This window comes from Poecilia mexicana, unplaced genomic scaffold (assembly GCF_051168715.1).
Source record: "Poecilia mexicana isolate PSO_F unplaced genomic scaffold, ASM5116871v1 scaffold_21, whole genome shotgun sequence".
NCBI lineage: Eukaryota > Metazoa > Chordata > Actinopteri > Cyprinodontiformes > Poeciliidae > Poecilia > Poecilia mexicana.
In genome coordinates, this window is record NW_028263390.1 from 10299568 (window position 1) to 10313335 (window position 13768).

General features: G+C 38.2%; 1 protein-coding gene across 1 annotated transcript; it reads right to left on the reverse strand.

The window, feature by feature from the left end:
* Positions 1-2358: 2358 nt before the first annotated feature.
* Positions 2359-12612, reverse strand: elovl4b (ELOVL fatty acid elongase 4b). The gene is made up of 7 exons (XM_014985744.2): positions 12242-12612; positions 9733-9824; positions 8714-8901; positions 8307-8387; positions 6297-6468; positions 6047-6174; positions 2359-4439 (listed from the first exon to the last, which is right to left on the reverse strand). Exons 2-7 carry the CDS (start codon positions 9797-9799, stop codon positions 4161-4163), a joined length of 915 nt encoding a protein of 304 aa, XP_014841230.1. The 5' UTR covers positions 9800-9824; positions 12242-12612; the 3' UTR covers positions 2359-4160.
* Positions 12613-13768: the final 1156 nt, after the last annotated feature.

A 13768-nucleotide genomic window follows, 5' to 3' on the forward strand; every position in this document is an offset into this window, starting at 1 on the left:
GACTGCCCCGAGGGCCCCGATGACCACAGGCACCACTGTGGTCTTCACCTTCCAGGCCTTCTCCAGTTCCTCTCTGAGGCCCTGGTATTTCTCCAGTTTCTCATGCTCCTTTTTCCTGATGTTGTGGTCACTTGGTATTGCTACATCCACCACAACGGCTTTCCTCTGTTCTTTATCCATCACCACAATGTCCGGTTGGTTCGCCATTACCATCTTGTCTGTCTGGATCTGGAAGTCCCACAGGATCTTAGCTCGGTCATTCTCCACCACCTTTGGGGGTGTTCCCCACTTTGATCTCGGGGCTTCCAGTCCATATTCTGCACAGATGTTCCTGTATACTATGCCTGCCACTTGGTTATGTCGTTCCATGTACGCTTTCCCTGCCAGCATCTTGCACCCTGCTGTTATGTGCTGGACTGTCTCAGAGGCCTCCTTGCACAACCTACACCTTGGGTCTTGTCTGGTGTGGTAGATCTGAGCCTCTATTGCTCTGGTGTTCAGGGCCTGTTCCTGGGCGGCCAGGATGAGGGCCTCTGTGCTGTCCTTGAGTCCAGCTTTCTCCAGCCATTGGTAGGATTTCCTGATATCAGCCACTTCAGTTATTTGTCGGTGGTACATCCCATGTAGGGGCTTGTCCTCCCATGATGGTTCCTCCAGCACCTCGTCTTCTGTTCCCCATTGCCTGAGACATTCGCTGAGCACATCGTCCGTTGAGGCTTTGTCCTTGATGTATTTATAGATCTTGGATGTTTCATCCTGGACAGTGGCTCTCACACTCACTAGTCCTCTGCCTCCTTCCTTACGGCTTGTGTACAGTCTCAGGGTGCTGGATTTGGGGTGGCTGTGAAACACTATATATATATATATATATATATATATATATATATATATATATATATATATATATATATATAAACTTTTTAAATAATATGAAAATTCACTGAGATAGACAGACACATTTTTTTTATCATTCTTGTATTTACACCCACTGGATCCAAAGATAATTATTGTCCAGCAGAGGTCGCTCTCCACTCTTCAGTGCAGCGGCACCGAGGGTAAGCTGTTCCACAGACCTAGAGCCAGTAAAACGCTGACTGTTTCCACTGCCTTAGTCTCTCTTAGTCATTTAATTGTTAATGAGATGAGTGAGAAGCCGGTCAGGTTTGTAAGGATTTAAACTCTGCTAAATGACCCTTCACCCTGTTTCATACTGTGGTCTGCAGACTATCAGCAATTTCATGCAACTCTAAGCCCCAATAAACCTGTTGAGACACACACACGCACACACACACACACACACACACACACACACACACACACACACGAAAAACAACAATGAAGTAAAGACAAATTCAGCAACATGTAAATAGTTTTTCTAAGCTACCTCTGCTGCCTCAAGTTGTATTTGAATACAGCTTGTTTTATTAACGTCTGCTGAATCCGCTCCATAAGTCTTGTGTGCCTTTCCAGTAACGTGCAAACAGTTTTGTTCATTCCTGTTGCAGCATGGAGGGGGAGCAGGTTATAGTGCCCTGTGCTAAAAGCCTTGACCTGGCCTCTGCAATCCTCTTAGTCCTTGGCTTAGATCCCTCTATGTCCCTCAGGAGGACAAATGTGTTCCCTCGCGCTGAACTCATCCAGAATATCTGTCACATCTTTACCTCTAACAGTCCTTTTTACCCCTACTTTGATGTCTGGAGGCAGAGGGGGGTGGTTCACAAAAAAAGTTGTCCTTCAAAGAGAGCAATAATGGACTGAGTAGAGAAACTAGGGAGAAAAAGCAAAGCATGAATAGGAATGATAACATTTACAAAATGTAATTTAAAAAAAAAATTAACTGTCTACTTGTTTTGAAGTATTATTTAAAATCATCCATTTTTAATATATTTATTTTGAAGAAAAAGCATTAACGTGTACGTAGAAATTGCAACTAGATGTAAATTTCACAGTAACACTCCCGCTTTTCTCCTTTAGCAATTGCTAACTGCTGAGAGATTAGCGGTAGGTTCTCTTGACAGTGACCTGCTTCCTTGGATAGCTGGTGGAGTGACGTGGAAATAAGCTCTTTTGGAGCTAAAGCCAATTTGCTTTCAAAGATTAGGGCAGATCTGTCTGAACAGGTTGCAGGTGCAGCCTCTCTCTCACACAGAGACCTTCTCGGAGATCTTTCCAACTTGGAGATGCAGAGAAAATGGAAAGACAAAGCGAGGAAGAAAGATAGGGAAAAAGTGCGAAGCGGATGGTAAGGATTTAGCTCTGCATTAGGTATGGCATCAGGCTCATCTGTATTAAGAAGTGTCATAGAAACAGTGATTGTCAACTGATCCACATGCACTAACACAAGAACGCAAGAATCTATGCAGTGCTGACAGTTTCTTTATTTAATTTAATTGTGCAGCCAGGAAGCAGTCACCTTTCTTTAGACAAGACAATAAAATGACCTGTTGATTTCTTAAAAAAAAAAAAAAAAAAAAAGTTTTACCTTTAGGATGAATTTCCCTGCGGTCCTAAGTGGCAGTCAGACAATATCCTTGAAACTCATCTATGACGCACAGTAAAAGGAAATAATGTGTGAAGACCCATAAAAAAAAGATATATATTTTTTTACAGGGTCATCAACTTTTTTCTAAAAATCCAAACAACTCTAAGGTTTTAAATGCAGCATGGTCGTAGTCTTTGCAAAGAACTGCACCGTCCACAACCAGTTGGACTGGAAGATGCTGTAGATGACTGCAAAGAAGTAACAATGCCTTGCAAAAGTATTTGTACACTTTGAACTTTTTTTTTTTTTTTTTTACAGTATCAAGTTACAAATTCCAATATACTTTATAGGGACTGTACATGAGACACCAACATAAAGTGGAGCAAAATTTAAAAGTAGAAGGAAAAAATACATGTTTTAAAATTTTTTAAAGGTTTTTTTTTTAAATAAACCTCAAAGTAACTCAGAAGGAGCAACAAAGATCCACAACTCAGTGGGATAATCTGCTGACAGAACACTATTAACTTTGCACTCATAAGTCATAATCTGCAATTTTCCATAAGTCTTCTAAGGTACATAGCAAACATGAGAAACAGGAGCTTTAATGCCATGAAACTAAAGCTGAGCTGTTTGACCTGAATGCAAAAAAACCCAAAACAAAACAAAAAAAACAACATGTGAGGGAAAGAAAACACATCATCCCTGTGGTGAAACATGGTGGTGGCAGTCTCATGGTACGTGTGCTTCTCTTCAGCAGAGACAGGAAAACTGATCAGAGTTGATAAGAAATAAATCCTGCTAAAGTCTGCAAAAGACTTGAGATTGGGCAATTTTTTTGGGCAGTTTTACAGAAACACACCAAAAACGTGCAGCTGTGTGAAAGATCGTTCACAGTGTATGTACAAATGAATGTCAAGAAATTATTCTTGTCCTTTTGTTGCCTGAAAAAATTGCTACTTGGTGTTTATCTGCCACATAAAATCCCAGTAAGGACTATTGAAATTTGTAGCTAAACAAAATAATCAAAGGGTAGTAATACTTTTGCAAGGCAATGCAAATAAAGCAGATGGCAAATATAAGGATTTTGTAAATTTCTTTGATAACCATATCTAAATCAACTGCATCTGTAAACATAACGTCACCCACCCACACCCTCTGCTCCCCCAAAAAAAGATTTAAATAACAAAAAAATATATATATATTTTGGTAACGCTTAAAATTAATCAAAAAATTTTTAGAGCACTAGCAAATAAATTAGCACATTAACTATTTAAGCTCTTAGATAAAGCAGTATTAGAATCCAGAGTACAAAAATTGGAGGTGAATTTTGGTTGTAAATGCTGAGCAGGTGTGCATTTTCTGTGACATTTTGGTCCTAACAGGGTCCAAAACACAGTTGGACAGACGAGCGTGGAGCCTATGTGGTCAGCATTTTGCTTTTCTTCATTAACAAACTGTTTTGCAGACAACCAACACAAATGTCTTCCATCTAAAACCAGAAGCTTTTACAGACTTGCCCATAAACACACACCCGACACCCGCTGTTCTCCTCAAGTTGGTCCCGAATCACGTCAATCTACATTATCTGCAGAAATGATTGTCTGGTTTATTTCTCCCCTCCCATCCCTCCTTCTCCGTCCACTTTTAGATTGTGGCCAGGCACGCGCCTCTATCTTCTTCACTCCCTTTTCGCTCTTCCCTTCTTTTGCCTCTTCCCGTTTTCCTCCACTTCTTCCATGTTGCTGTGGCCATTAGTCACAGCCGATGTGCCGTTGGCCACCGGCTTGCCGCCTTTGTGCGATGAAGGTTTGCGTCTGTAGGCGTGGTAGTAGAAGTTGGCGAAGAGGATGATGAAGGTGACAGCATAGCCGATCAGAGCCCACTGCATCCAGCAGGGGAACGGGCAGCCAGTGTAGAGCGAATAACCGGCGTGGCCGATGGTTACATGAAACTGGATCTGTTAAACACGGAAAGTATCTAGATTTAGGAAAATATATTCGATTAAAAAACACTTTAAACTCGTCGCTGAGGTTCATTCAGGCTGCAAAAGACGAGAGAGAGAAAAACTTTCAGCTGAAAAGCGGAACAGCAAATTGTTCTGGTTTTGTTTTTCCTTTAGAGCTTTCAATTATTTGGAAATGAAGGCAGCTTTACAGGAAGCTCAGATTTAAGAAATTGCTGAGAAATACGCAGAGATTTTTATTTTAGCTACGCTAGCTGTGCTAACAAAGCTGGTAAATCCACACACCAATTTAAGATGCTCAGCCAGCTTAACACATCAACGTGATATCAATTTATCTTTGTTTTAAAATATCAGGTTGTTCAAAATCCTACTTATTTAAACGTAAACTATTCAACTGAGTAATTCTACAATAAATATAGATTCTTTAAAACACTTATTTAGTGAAAAACACAATATATCTGCAAGTCAACTCTGGACTATTTGTTTCTACTGTGATTACAGATACTTTAAAGTTTATTTTGTGAAACTTTTGAATACATCCACCTAGATCTGTTTTTTTCTGATACATATTTTTAAATTCTTCATCTTTCTGATAAGTTACAAAAGACACATCTTCTGAGTGTTTTCTGGGTGATACAAGAAGGGTCTCACCCAGGGTGCGAAAGATGCAAGAAACAACTAATGTCTGTATCAGCAGGTCAAAGGTTCACAAACACCAAACATTGGGAAATTGGACATTAAACTCAGATAAATTTGTCCTGATGTTACACCATAAATAGGAGAACAACAAACAATGCTCTAGAATTTGAAAAATATGTTTTATTTTTGTGTGAAACTTATTAAAATATGGTGCTTTTTTTTACTTAATTTTATGCAGGACAAATATAACTCAGGTTGAGATCCACAAAAGGAGTTCAAATGCTTTTAAATTGTTTTATTCACACATAAATCAGTGATAATTAATAAAAACCATTCTTGTGACCCATTATCTATCAAAATAGTACAACTATATTAGGGCGTTTCAAATAATCTTGCATTTTTAGGTAATCTATGAAGGAGCACGTTATCAAGTTTGTTATGCTATTTTTTTCTTTTTTGCTTTGGACTGGCTGATCAACACGGACAGAATATCAACAGAATACCAACAAAAATTAAATATTTAGCATCTGATAACACCAAATTAATTAGAAGGGCAGAATGTAACAAAAAATGGCAGATTGCATTGCCTTTTCTTGTGGTTTATCCTCCTAATGATAAGTGACAGTCATCTTTTCGGCATAACATTGTGATTATTAATGATTATGCATGAAGCCCTTTCTTTAGATCAACAATATATAATTATTATATGTAAATGTTATTTTAACCTAATGTCAGATTTATTAATTCGCAGTTATTAACTGAGATCCTACCTAAAAGAGAGACATCACCCTCCCAAAATTATCACATGCTGTTCATATACATGTCAACAGCAATACTTTATAACTATAACAGCATGAATCTATGTCTAAACAGTAAAAAAAGAGCGAGATGGTGTTATAAGAGGAGTTTAACAGTGAGATGTTTTTGTGTGTGTAAGGTGCATCGTTAAATGTGTTACTCACCATCTGAATTATGGTGAGGTATTTCTTCCACCAGAGATACTTCTGCATATGAGGTCCCAAGGCAGCCAGGCCATAGTAACCGTACATGAGGACGTGGATGGAAGAGTTGATGGTTGCACCGAAAAATGCTGCAGACAGGGTCAAGATATGCTCAGATGTAATTTTGTCCAGGTTGATAATAAACCTCCAGCAAGTACAAAAGATTGGTTCAGTCTGGACTGCAGACCGAATCACACATGCTTTTACTCACACTGTCCACCAGGGACCCACTTGATACCGATCCACCAGAGGATGAACATGGTACAGTGGTGGTAGACGTGGAGGAAGCTGACTTGGTTGAACTTCTTCCTCAATATAAAAAACGCCGTGTCCAGGAACTCCACCCCTTTGGAGATGTAATACCACCAAAGAGCAGATGCTATCTGGAGACATAAAGGAGGCAAGAGTGCATTTGTGATGGTAGAGGTCAAACATCTGCACGGTAACACAACGTTTAGGTAATGCAGGTTATATAGACATTAAGGACGACAGTTGGAAAAATCTGACCCAGATTGTTGGGTTAGATAAAATACTAGAAGAAACACCATCATTTTTGACAGGCTGCCATTTTGAATTATATAAAAGCCTGACCGGACCTCATGGAAACAACTATTAGAGATTTCATAAAAGACTTTAAAATATTCAAATGATGCTGTGGCGTAATGGTAATATCAGTGGGATGTAATTCCCAATAGAAAACAGTTTTGCTCACTTAAGGTAACATTAGCTGTGTTTAACTTTCACACTTTGACCAAATAACTGGCTTTAAAGTCAATAAAGACAGGCTATATCTTGTGCAGAGATAAATATATTTGTTAGCAAAATTTAGCTGATCACGAAAAGTCTACTTAGACTTGTTCAGGTTGTTGTCTTTGTTCTTTGAATCACATAATTTCAATGCTGAGTTCACTAAACGTTAAGTCTTTAATTTGACCCTAAATAGTTGTTCAGTGATCCAGATAATGGCCTGTTCTTTTCAACTCACCTTTAGTTAACCTTAATGTCAGACATGAACTTCATTGACTTATTTTTGAATTAAAAAGACATGTCTGGATTGGTGATGTTTCACCAAAGATTAGTAACTCAGACCAGTCAGGGTAATTAGTCAAAATCACCTAAAAGTTTTAATTCAGCTGCTTTTTCAGAACTTTATTAAGTAGGAGACAATTTGGATTGCTTGAGGCTGGGTTTGGGAACTTGCACAATGAGAATCTCACCAACACAAACCATCTGTCTGAGTGAACCCAACAGCTTGTCAGACTGGTTTCGCTTTAAATTTGTGTAAAATTAACCTAAGTTTTACCTATTATTTTTGAATCAAATCATTTATTTTTCTATGTTGATATTTTCAAGGTCTATTTTACAAAATTGCATTCACAGAACATAAACTAGGAAGTGAGAACCGCCTCTGTCTTCAGTTTAAATAACCACCAGCATTGAAAGTTTGTGAAATAGTCTTTCTATGAAGATTTAAAAGACAAAGTTGTTCCAAAATAGCATAAGAATGCTTTTGCAACTGGACCCACTGACAAATCAGCTCAACTTCCCTGTGAAGATTAATTTTACCAACATCAAGCTGGTTCAAACCTGTGTCAAAAAAAAATAAGAAGTTGACTGCTGACATCTACTCTACACAATCCCAGTTTAAAAGAATAAAAACAATACTTTAGGTTAAAACACAAACAAGAAAAAAAAATTGTCATAGAGGTCATTTTATTTGTATTTTTCTTAATAACGAAACGTATTCTTATATAATCAATCTCCATCTATACTCTTGTTTAATACTGTTCTATTACTTGCTGAGTGTTGGACATGCACATGGTTCACAAGGCCATTCTCTAAAAGTCACTATGATAACTCTGACCCCTAGAGTGCCTCCCACTGAGCCAGAGCACAGAGCCGCAAAAGGAGGTGGAGCTGCAGCTTAAAGGTGGTGTGACCAATTACCACACCCTCTTTGTCCTAAAATGCCAGGCTCTCATCATCTCTCTGTCTCTCTCCTGCTCTGATGCCCAGCAGAATTAACTATCTACTTATCGTCAGCAACAAGATTACAGCATCACTCCACCTGTTAGCTGCAGGGAAAGCGCTCGAGGCCGTGCGAGCGATTAGCAACCGCCTTAAACGTCAACATTTGCTAAACGAATACAATTTTCTCCAGACAAGATAGGATGTGTGGGACAGATTAGCTTAGTGAAAGGTGCAAGTGGGGGAAGCTTACCCTGACTTCATTCACATCATTTGAGTAGTTGACAGGCTGACACAGGTAGCTGTATCCAGCGGCTCTTGATGCTAGTAGGAGCTGACAAAAGGGTGCAAAAGGCAACGTCAGCATTTACAGACATTTGCATCAATAAAAATGTTCATTTCAGGAACAATCTTTAAAAACATTTCAACATGTATGTTGTAAATAACTCCAAAGGATCATAAACCACCAATCAATTCAATCAATTTTGATTGAATTGAACTGTATCTTTTTTGATCTGAACTTGACTACGTGAGATTGGAAAATAAATCAGGCTGAATTTGATGCTACACTTTTGGAAATACCTTTAGCCTGCTTTTCTTGTAAAAAGTATGGATAACCTTTGTAATAAATGGGTGCTAAACAATTAAACTGGCACCAACCTCTTTGGCGATATAGAAGTTGAGGACCACCATGCTGAAGTTGTACACTATGAGAGTCTTCCTGAGTGTAAAGGGTTGGCGGTCCTGCATGTACTTAGGCCCTGCCCACAGGAAGATCAAGTACAGGCAGCTGATGGCCAGGGTGGGAGAGGGAGACGACATCATCGGCCAGTTCTCCACCCTCTTGTCTGGGCAAAATGGAGGGTTTCCGTTATTATTGAGTTTCTACGGTTGTTTAATTAGTTTATGCCTAAACAGTTTAGTTAATCAGTTGAAATGTTACTCACACCATGTAAATAACATTTAATTTGAAACACACCAATCACCAAGCTAGAGACAGAAGACAACAAATGTTCTCTTGGTCTACAAGGTTACAAAAAAACAAAAAAATAAAAAATCTTTCTTTCATTAAGTGCATCAAAACTAAGAATTCCTACTTTTTTTCAGTTCATGAACACATCAACCAGCAAAGTGTGCTTTGAAGCACTTTTCTGAGTTAAAAAAAAATCAAATAAAAGTTACCATTTGATGAATAAAAGGGAAAGATCTTGTTATTGTTGAATTCAAAAAAAGCATATAAAAGAATATTCAACACATTCTTTTCTTCTCTTTTATGTCTTAAGAAATGTGCACCTCCACATCTCAGCAGATGATTTTAAAGCGAAAGATTCGAAAGTTTACATTGTTGTTTCTCTTTGTCTTAAGAGACCACTTCAATACCTTCTTTGTGAAATAAACAAGAACTTAAAACTTGTAACTATTATTGCTTATTCTAACTGGATATAGCAGTATAACTAAATTCAAAAATGCAGTTTAGCAAAATGTAGCACACATCCATCCTGTCTATGTCACATCGATGTCAACTCCAAGTCCAAGGCATAGGAAAGCAATGCAACAATGTACTTTTATAAGTTTCAAATTCAAGTAAACAATTACTGCATAACATTCAAATCTTTACATGTGCATCATAAGCCACGCTGCTGGTGAGAGTGGATCAGGAATCGGTGAACCCATCTTACCTGCTATAGTAAGGCTCCATTTATAAAACTCTACTGTGTCATTCACAAGATGTGTTACAACCTCCATGGCTCTACCGTTGCTTGTGATTAAACTGCGGAGACAGAAGACAGCAAAGAGACACACAAATTAAATTACAGGTCATGCACACCACATCAGTGGGACACAGGGCTACGCCCTACTAGGTTGAGTGGGTACTAGTTTTGCAAACAGCTGCAAGATCCAGCACATTGTGTTTTTATTGCTCCTGTTAGGGACAGTATGAAATTCTTTTTTTTTAAAGGTTTTATTGGCTCTAGTGGCCTTTATTTGATAGTTAATTGACAGGAAAGTTGGTCATGAGACTGGCAAAGATCGCCAGGCCGTGGCAGGAATTGAACCTGTGACGGCCACGTCGAGGACTAAGGCCTCCATGCCTGGGTTGTGCTTAACCCCTGCGCCACCACAGCACACACAGTATGAAATTCTTATCTATGACAAAACAGACTTTAAATGGATGATTGCCTAGAGACCTAAAGGTCAGGTTTACTAACACATATATATATATTTTTTATAAGAAACACTCATAGAAATGGAGCTGGTAGCTAATGTCCATCCTCTGATGAGCCTGTATTATGTTATGAGCTCTAGAATCTCAACATTTTTGATCAAAACTAATCAATTTAAACATGTTAAAATATACTTTTAAGCAAGTTACCTCATTCAGGATTACGTCTCATAGAAGAGACTCATATGAGTCAAGCAGCAAACATTTAGTTAATTTAATATAGCGTGTTGTGTGCTGATTTCATGTTGAATTTGATTGGTCTGGGAAGCTGGAGCTCAGATCTGGGAAAGAGCTTACATCCTAGCTGGGTGAATCTCAATTAAATGAAGGAAAACCAACACAAGCCATCTCTTCTGGTGCTAACTAGTCATAGCAATTTAAGACGACCAAGAATTCTTTGCATGACACACATGCTAGTTCAAAGAAGCCCTAAAGAAGCATTTTCACAATTAGAGGTTGTATAGTATGTGTAACACTGGAGCTATAACACATAAAAGACACAAATGACAAAAGATTTTCTGATAGAAGTCCTGGTTTTAAACTAGACAAATAAGATTTTCTTTATTAAGCCTCAAAACATACATCACTAACCTTTATCAGATATATAAAAAGGTGCACCCAAGGACATGCTCCACCTATTTTTGCATGTTGGTTGCTGCTGTTTAAATGGGGAATGCTGAAACTTAGACACATAAAGGTAATGAATTTGGATTAAAAACAATCAGATTTTCCAGTGTTTCACCAGCCTGATTTGGCCTTTCAGAGCAAATCAAAGGAAAATGGTTGACTCCTATCTCTGACTGATTAATTGGGTAGTTTACCTTATTTTTCACTATGTTTCACAGCCCCATTTTGAATACTGAATTTGGGGCTGCTCTGTGACGTCTGGTTTCCTCAGTCTGCGTTTGGACTGCAGGAGACATCTTTATTTTAAGAGTAAAGTGGAAAATCTAATCTCCATTTACAAAGAGAAGGCACTGACTTACTTGGCTGTTCTAAACCCTGACATTTATGCAGAATGTGTAAAGCACAAATGTTCAAATATGGAGGCTGGAAAAGAGCTTTTAGCTGAGTTTTGGTGACCCACCCACAGACTCATATTCTGTTTAGGGCCCTGTACAAGCTGTGGCTAACTCTGGATGTCTGTCTCACTGAGACTAATTAGGGTGCCTTACATAACAAACAGCTCTTATCTGCCACAGAGTTGAGAGCTTTTGTCTTTATATTAATCTATTATTAATCCAATGAGTCAGATCAGCTGTCCTTTAAATAATTAATGGCCAAGTATACAGTAACTACTTTACCAATGTGAGTGTTCAGGAAAAGAGCTGAGTGCTTCAGTCCAGTGTTGCACATAGGTGAAGGGATTAAATAATCTGCAGGGATGGACAATCTTTGAGGGATTTTGCACGATAACACATCAGGATGTAGTTCAACCAGCAGGCAGACACAGGCCAGATAAGAGATAGAGGGTGAAGCGTAACAAAAAGACTGGGGCGCATGTGTCAGCAGGTTTCAGCTCTGGCCGCTCAAGAGGCTTAAATTCAATTGATCAATGAGCTTAGATGAGGGCCTAAGAACAAATGCCCAGAGAAACACAGAGTCTGATCGGTGAATATCTAAATGTATGTGCTGGAAAATACAAAAATAAAACTAGAGTTCCCACATATTCACAGCCAGTCATGATTTAAAACTACCTTGCAAGCCAAAGTGGCTTAGTGTATTTTCCTTCATGTTTATAACAGGTGGTTGGCTGAAATGTGTTGAGAGATAAGAGACAGAAAAATAAGCACAGAAATAGCTAAATGCTAGAATAGATTTAAATTATTTCCCCGAAATAATTTCAAATTAAAACCTTACACAGTTAAACTCAACAGGTTTGAGAGTGGAAATTATAAACATACCCAACAACACAGACACACAGTAAAGAACGCAAAAACACATAAACATTAGGAGCTACTTACGTCCTTGATAATTAACAGTGTATAATGACATCCGGTGCAATTTGATGCCCAACCCCGTTCACTTCGCCCCTCTTCTCTCTTCTTCTTCTTCTCCTTCTTCTCTGACCAATATACCTAATCAGTTTCTGCGTCGCTACGCTCGCACCTCCACATTGAGCAGCAAATATATTTTGGCAAGAAACTAGACAAGGCAAGTGAAAAAAAATTATATATATCTACGTCTAAAGAGTGGCGCGATACGCACGAGGTTCGCTCAGCCGCATCATCTTCCTCCAACCTCCTGGACACTGAAGAGACAGATGGAGGCTTCGCGCATGCGGGCTTTGGCTTCTCGCGTGCTGCCACTATGTGGGGCAATTAGCCTATTTTCCTTTGCCTTTCTTACGTATCCGCTGCTCGGGCGTTGCAGCAATCTTTCCCGAAACCAAACTTACACACTGAAATTCAAATAATCGCCACAGGAAACAATAAATTCCAACTATATAAAATTTTGTCTTTTCAAATGTTTTCATTTAGGCCTTATACGTATGTATCATTGATTAACGAGGTTCTGGTCTAAATTTAGCTTCACGTTGTGTCTCAACGTTTTCCAGTTTTGATGAAACATTGATAATATATTGATAATTCATAACTCATTCATAACATAAATTCATATAATAATTTCCAAATGACTTAGCAGACTATAAACGGTTGCTGAAAAAAGGGTTCACAGCCAACATAAAAAATCATGACAAACAAAAAACTGTTAAGATTTTTTTTTTAAATTGAATTGTTTATGAGATGCCTTTTGCAAACACCTAAAAAAAAACACATATTTTTGTTTGTACCCACATTACATGTGTTGCAACAATTACATGCATGTTGTGTAAATTATCTAATAATGGCATTTTGGATAAGAGCACTTATTAAACCTATCTAAGGACGTTGTTTTTGGGGTTTGCTGATATATTCTGTCAGGGTTTCTGTAGCTCAAAAGTTTATACTAAATAAGCAGAAGAAGCAAATAGTATTGGCAATTTCCTGCTATTGACTTATTTTTGTGTAGTTTGTCTGTATTTGCTCAATTTTAAGTAATTGTACAATGTGGAAAGATGAAATGTTGAGGCTATTCAAGGAGAACATGCAATATTTTTTTATTTTGTTCAAATTAATGCCACTGATGTATCACTTCTACAGCAATTTGCAAGCCCGATTGGCATGATCTCTCCAGTGTTCTTCACTACTTTTGTAGTGGGCTCTTACATCGCTTACATCAATCAAAAGTTTGCAAATCACCCACATTTTTAATAAAGTAACTTTCCTATATTTTGCTTTTACATGTAACAGTAGCCAAAAAGAAAAAAATATATCAGTACCGTAGTTATCCATACTGAGGATGCATAACTTTAAAATGTTACATCTGACTTTTAGTATCACTTTGTAACCTTTTGTGTTTGTTTTGTGCCTAATTTTGATCATTTCTGGCCTCCAGTTGCTCTCAGATTGTATCCTACAGAGACTGTCATCCTATTGTTAAATATTTTCATT